Below are 6,000 nucleotides of genomic sequence, written 5' to 3'. Positions count from 1 at the left end.
TGGCCGTTTGTACAGGTGATTGTCTTATACAGGTGGTCATGTACAGGTGATTGTCTTATACAGGTGGCCGTTTGTACAGTGATTGTCTTATTTCACCGTATGTAATATGTTTGAGCTGTGTATCTGACCTGCCAAGTTTACCCCAAAAAAACCTGGGTTTTCTCTAGTAGTGAGATCCTGGCGGCTTAAATCACAATTCTTTTAAAACTTCAGCCAGACGTCCACTTCCTCTTCTCGGGTGTTTTTCTCGTTGGCCAAAAATCGACACCAGGGTCAAGTTTGTAGATTTTCCTATTGATGCCATATTTTTAAAAATATAACATGCCTTATATTATTTCATACTTATAATTTGTAAAAACTTCACCTATAAGCGTGGTGTATCTATTTCCATAGGGCTCAAATTCGAGAAGTAACTCATTTTGTCAGCACGCTTCACATATATATATGTCTTGTTTAACTAAACCTCGGAAATCCTCCCGTTCTTCTCCTCCTCAGGTGTTCTCCCTCGCAACGAGCGGCCCGTGAGGTCTCTGGACCCATACAAGGCCAAGAACCGCTGGACCAAGGACAGGGCTCTCTTTGGACAAAACGACTACATCGGTAATTTTTTTGACACAACTACATCGGTAACTTTTGAAACAACTACATCAGTAAATGTTTTGAAACAACTACCTACATCAGTAAATGTTTTGAAACAACTACATCAGTAAATGTTTTGAAACGATTACATCATATCAGTAAATGTTTTGAAACGATTACATCAGTTAATGTTTTGAAACGATTACATCAGTTAATGTTTTGAAACGATTACATCAGTAAATGTTTTGAAACAACTACATCAGTAAATGTTTTGAAACGATTACATCAGTAAATGTTTTGAAACGATTACATCAGTAAATGTTTTGAAACGATTACATCAGTAAATGTTTTGAAACGATTACATCGGTAACTGCAGCACTCTGCCAGACCCAGGGCTTTGGTTGTTCCATTTTTTTGTCTTGTCATGGGTGGTTGGTTGGTGTTTTGGTGGGGTTCGCTCCTTCTTTCCTGTCATTGATCAAACATCTGTTTTCTCTATCTCTCCTTCTTTTCTTTGTATACTCTCAAGTACCACCTCTATTCGTTTTCGTATATTCGTAAATATTTTAAAAAAATTTTTTTTAATTTCCCCCCTTGGTAGACATCTTGGGAGACGGAGACGTGCATCCCGCGGACTTGCTGACCGGGCCCAAGTGGCTGATTGCCTTCAAGGGGAACGAACTGGAGCGTCTGACGAGGAAGATGGAGTGGGAGGGGCCGCGACTCAAGACCTTCTACCCCTCGGAGTGGAACCGCGTGGACAAGAGGATCCGCTACCTCACCCGCCTCTACAACAACAAGAGGCACAAGAGGTCGGCGGATTGAGGTGGCGCCGAAGTTTGCGTGTTGTTTGTAGTTTCTGTGTGTGAGTGTACGCGGAATGTTTGTGTCGTTTGTAGTTTCTGTGTGTGAGGTTGGCGCTCCTATGACCGAATGCAGTTGCTAGTGCCGTAAAATCACTGCTAAAACTAAAACAAAAAAGTATATGAGTGTACGCTGAAGGTTTGCCTGTTGTTAGAATTTCAGTATTTGAATGTACTCTGAAGGTTTGTATCATGGGTGTCAGTATGTGAGTCGTGAGTGTACTTTGAATGGACAGCAGCTCGAGTTAAAAGATGCTAGACGTGTGTCTGCTTGCGTGCATGCGTGCGTGTGTTTGTGTGTGTATATATTCATAGCTGCCTCCTGTTTGGATCAAATAAATGCTTTTGAATCTTTGAAGTTTCATTTTTGGTAGTGTTTGTTTTGGGGGGGGGGGTTGTTGGACAAAGTCCTGTCTTGAGACAACGGACAATCAGCTCACTGGAGGTTTTGTCATTTCTGCCCACACTCTGTGCAGGGGTAAGGCTTTGGGCTGCAATACAACATTTGGAAGTTCAGTTCCTTTCTCTCCCATAGACATTGTATTACTATTGTCTACCTTGGAAAAGTGTCCAATTTCCCTCCGTAAACTCAGTTCCGTCATCTACCGATGGGGAATGTGGCAGTCAGTAGACACAATTATAATATTTTCAATTATGTAGCACATTATTATGTTCCGTGCAATCTGCGTGTTTTAACGATCGTATAATTGCGCGGCGATCTGAAGATTGCGTTAATATTTTATATTTTTAAAATAATTTTTTTTAAAATACACTTCCATAGAGATCTTTTACTCACTTCAAAGAACATTCACATTATATTATCAAAAGTGTAAAAATATGAAAATTAAAATTAACATGAAACTGAAGAGCTCACAAGAATGATACAATGCCAAGTATCAAACTCAAAGTTCACCAAATACGTTTAATTTACTATATAGGCCTTTATATATTTAAAAAAAAATAAAATATATATATATACTTTTTAATTCACTTCCAATTTATTCTTTTCCTCACTAAAATTTAAAATTAAAATTAACATAAGAAACTGAAGAGCTCACAAGAATGCATGAGTGTTATTTTTCAGGGCGTGTCGACGGGTTGGCGAGATTATCTACTTTAATATCTGGGTCGTGGCCTACAAACTGCGGAAAACGCTGGAGAGAAGGGGAGAAAAACGGCTAAAAGAGAAGGGGAGAAAAACGGTTAAAAGAGAAGGGGAGAAAAAATCTAGGTGCCCTTGTTTTAACTTTTTAACTCATAATTTGATATTTTACTGTTAGGTTTGACATTTTCTTGAAAATGATTGATTTGCGACAGTTTTGGTGGCTTTATAAATTTGTGGTCTGCAGCAAACAGTACTGCAGTTTGCCCCACGAAGCAGTGCATCTGTGTGCAGGAGTGAAAGTAACAAGGTCTGTTTTTGGGACGTGCCCCGTACTGAAGCAACTTCTGTTGTTCACCGCCACCATTCCTTCATACTTCATTGGGCCCAATCCTCTTTACCCCCCCCCCCCCCCCACCCCACCTCACCAGCGCGCTGTGTATAGAGACGTGGCATGTGACGTCATTTGACCGGCACCGCACAGTGTTGGGACCGGCACCGCACAGTGTTGGGAGCGGCACCGCACAGTGTTGGGACCGGCACCGCACAGTGTTGGGACCGGCACCGCATAGTAGTGTTGGGACCGGCACCGCACAGTGTTGGGACCGGCACCGCACAGTGTTGGGACCGGCACCGCACAGTGTTGGGACCGGCACCGCACAGTGTTGGGAGCGCCCGGTGAACTTAGTTTTTGTAAGTAGGAGAAACTCGGTGCTCTATTTTGTGAAATATCCATGCCGGAGTTAGTTGTGAACTTGCTCCAAGTTGTGTTGGATCTTTGTCAACTCTTGTTATTTCAACTATAGGTCTAGATCTAATCTGTCCCCGGGGTTTTCTGCACCCCGCATAATTTAGCAAAATTTGATAATTTTTTGCATAATTTCTGATTATTTTCCTAAATCATTTTTTTTTTAAAATTAACAGAATCTCATAATTTCAGATTTTTGGGTTCATTTTGCAAAATTTCAGACATTTTTTTTTTTTGCATAACAGCGCAGGGACAGCCTAAACTTATAGAAGTTGTACACATGTATCGATTTGTCCGACTTGGGACATTCTCAAGATCCACTTTCGCTTTTGTTTTCACTCAGAATTCTCCGATGATGGCCTGATAACCATGAACAAATAGCCTGATAACCAAGAACGAATAGCCTGATAACCAAGAACGAATAGCCTGATAACCATGAACGAATAGCCTGATAACCAAGAACGAATAGCCTGATAACCAAGAACGAATAGCCTGATAACCATGAACGAATAGCCTGATAACCATGAACGAATAGCCTGATAACCATGAACGAATAGCCTGATAACCAAGAACGAATAGCCTGATAACCATGAACGAATAGCCTGATAACCATGAACGAATAGCCTGATAACCATGGACGAATAGCCTGATAACCATGAACGAATAGCCTGATAACCATGAACGAATAGCCTGATAACCAAGAACGAATAGCCTGATAACCATGAACGAATAGCCTGATAACTGTTTCTATTGCGAATATCAAGTGGTCAATATTATTCAGAGTTCAGCTGCTACTTTCCAAACAAGCTTTGTCCGAGTTCTGGAAGGTAGTCGTGCCCAAGGCATCCACAAATAAATAGTTCCCGTATCCCCGGTCGGGCCCGTCATCAAAACCCGTCAGAGAAACCAAAGATATAGTGGAGTATCTTTGGTGAAACTGTTTCAATTGCTCGTTCTCACCACGTGACATGACTGCGGCGTGCGAGTTGCGCGCGTGTGTCGGGGACCGTCCGTTGATGGGGTCAACGTAAGTTTATGCACACTGGTGGAAGCGTCTTCCAGGACTTGTTGGTAGGTGGGGGGGGGGGGGGGGGGTCTGTTAGACACTTGGACTAGGAGTGCTTGACCTGAAACTTCAGGATTTAAAAAGAAAACATGATTTTTTTTAACACACACACACGAGAGAGAGAGAGAGAGAGAGAGAGAGAGAGAGAGAGAGAGAGACTCCCAGGGGGCATATTATACAGATATAACAATACAATAACATGGTATGGACAGCTCAGGAAAAGTTTTAAGTCAGCTTGGCAGTCACCTTGGTGATTTGTCGGTGATCCCGATTTTTTCTCCCGGAGATCCAGATTTTTAGATTTCATCGAGCGGCAGGTCTGCTATGTTATTACTCTTTGGAGCACTCCATTTACTAATTGTGGAAAACTGTTCCATTGGGACAATAGTTCCAGATGTTCTTCAATCAAGGTGTTTGATACAGATGGCGACTAGCCTATGTGTTGGGGTTGGAGGGAAAGCTGCACTTGTTTGCTCTGTCACGTGCAACGTTCACCTCCCCAGTGTGTGATTGTATGACGGGACAACTGTAGCTCGCAGGTTTTCTCAGAGGTTTTTTTTTTCTTTCATCTCAAGAAGAGTGTTGGTCTATAATTAATTTATATTTTTCTGTGGATCTAAACAAATCGCTGCTTTGGGTGTTAATATATTTGTAGCCAGGTAAGAGGCGGCTATAAAGACGGTCAACCGGAACTTTGGATGAGAAGGGGATAAGAAAAAGCAAAATACAGGTAGTAAAAGAGACGGTTGTAAAATAGAATATAAAATACAAATAGGGTTGACGTATTGAAAATATAAAGTAAATTACAGCTAGTGGACACGGTTGGAAAATAAAAAATAAAACACAGGTAGAGTAAACGTTTAGAAATAAAATAAATTACAGCTAGTGGAGGCGGTTGTAAAGTGTAAAAGGAAATAACAAGCAGTCGACACAAGTTTAAAAAATGAGCGCTGAAACGGCTGCTTGAAGTATTTGAACTGTATGATTCCCGGGAAGCTGAGAATGTTTCTGAGTTTTGTAGGGTCTGCTGCGGTAATAATATTATATATATGCTATGTTTAAAGCGCATAGAGCTTGCTGTCGAGCTACACAAATGCTATTTGTTATTATTATTATTCTGTTCTATCATAGAGCTGTAGAGACGGATTGAAAATAAAAAAATAGAATACAGGTGTTCCAAACGGTTTTAAAATAGAAAATAAAATACAGCTAATGAAGACGTTTGGAAAAAAGAAAATATAACACAGCTAAGGGAAAAAATATTACAGATAGTGGAGATGGTCGGAAAATACAAAATACAACACAGGTATTGTAAACTTTTAAAATAAAAAAAAAATACAGCTAGTATTGACGGTTGGAATATAATAAATAAAGTACAGCTTGTGGAGACGGTTGGAAAACTGAAAATATAATACAGCTAAGGGAGACGGTTGTAAAATATAAAATAAAATACAATTATAATTGGAAACCCGTTTTAATTTAGAAAATAAAATTCACACTGGGGAGACAGTTGGAAAATGTAAATACAGATAGGTTAGGCTTTTGGAAAAAATATGAAATAAATTACAGCTACTGGAGACGGTCTGAAAAAGAAAAGAAAATACAGATCGTGTAGAAGTTTGAAAAATAAAAAATAAACTAC

The 6,000-nt window shown here is 40.2% G+C and overlaps 1 protein-coding gene across 1 annotated transcript in view; it reads left to right on the top strand.

Moving 5' to 3' along the window:
• The window catches only part of LOC101845037 (39S ribosomal protein L51, mitochondrial), a 4,826-nt gene extending 3,026 nt beyond the window's left edge, over positions 1 to 1,800 (top strand). Inside the window, exons 4-5 of the mRNA XM_005108728.3 lie at positions 496 to 600; positions 1,181 to 1,800. Of these exons, the coding sequence (XP_005108785.1) occupies positions 496 to 600; positions 1,181 to 1,404 (329 nt within the window). The 3' untranslated portion in view covers positions 1,405 to 1,800. The remainder of the gene's footprint in view (positions 1 to 495; positions 601 to 1,180) is intronic.
• The last annotated feature ends 4,200 nt before the right edge of the window (positions 1,801 to 6,000 follow it).

The sequence above is a fragment of the Aplysia californica genome, unplaced genomic scaffold (assembly GCF_000002075.1).
Source record: "Aplysia californica isolate F4 #8 unplaced genomic scaffold, AplCal3.0 scaffold00713, whole genome shotgun sequence".
NCBI lineage: Eukaryota > Metazoa > Mollusca > Gastropoda > Aplysiida > Aplysiidae > Aplysia > Aplysia californica.
Note: the sequence above shows the minus strand (reverse complement) of the source record. Positions and strands in the feature narration are given on the sequence as shown.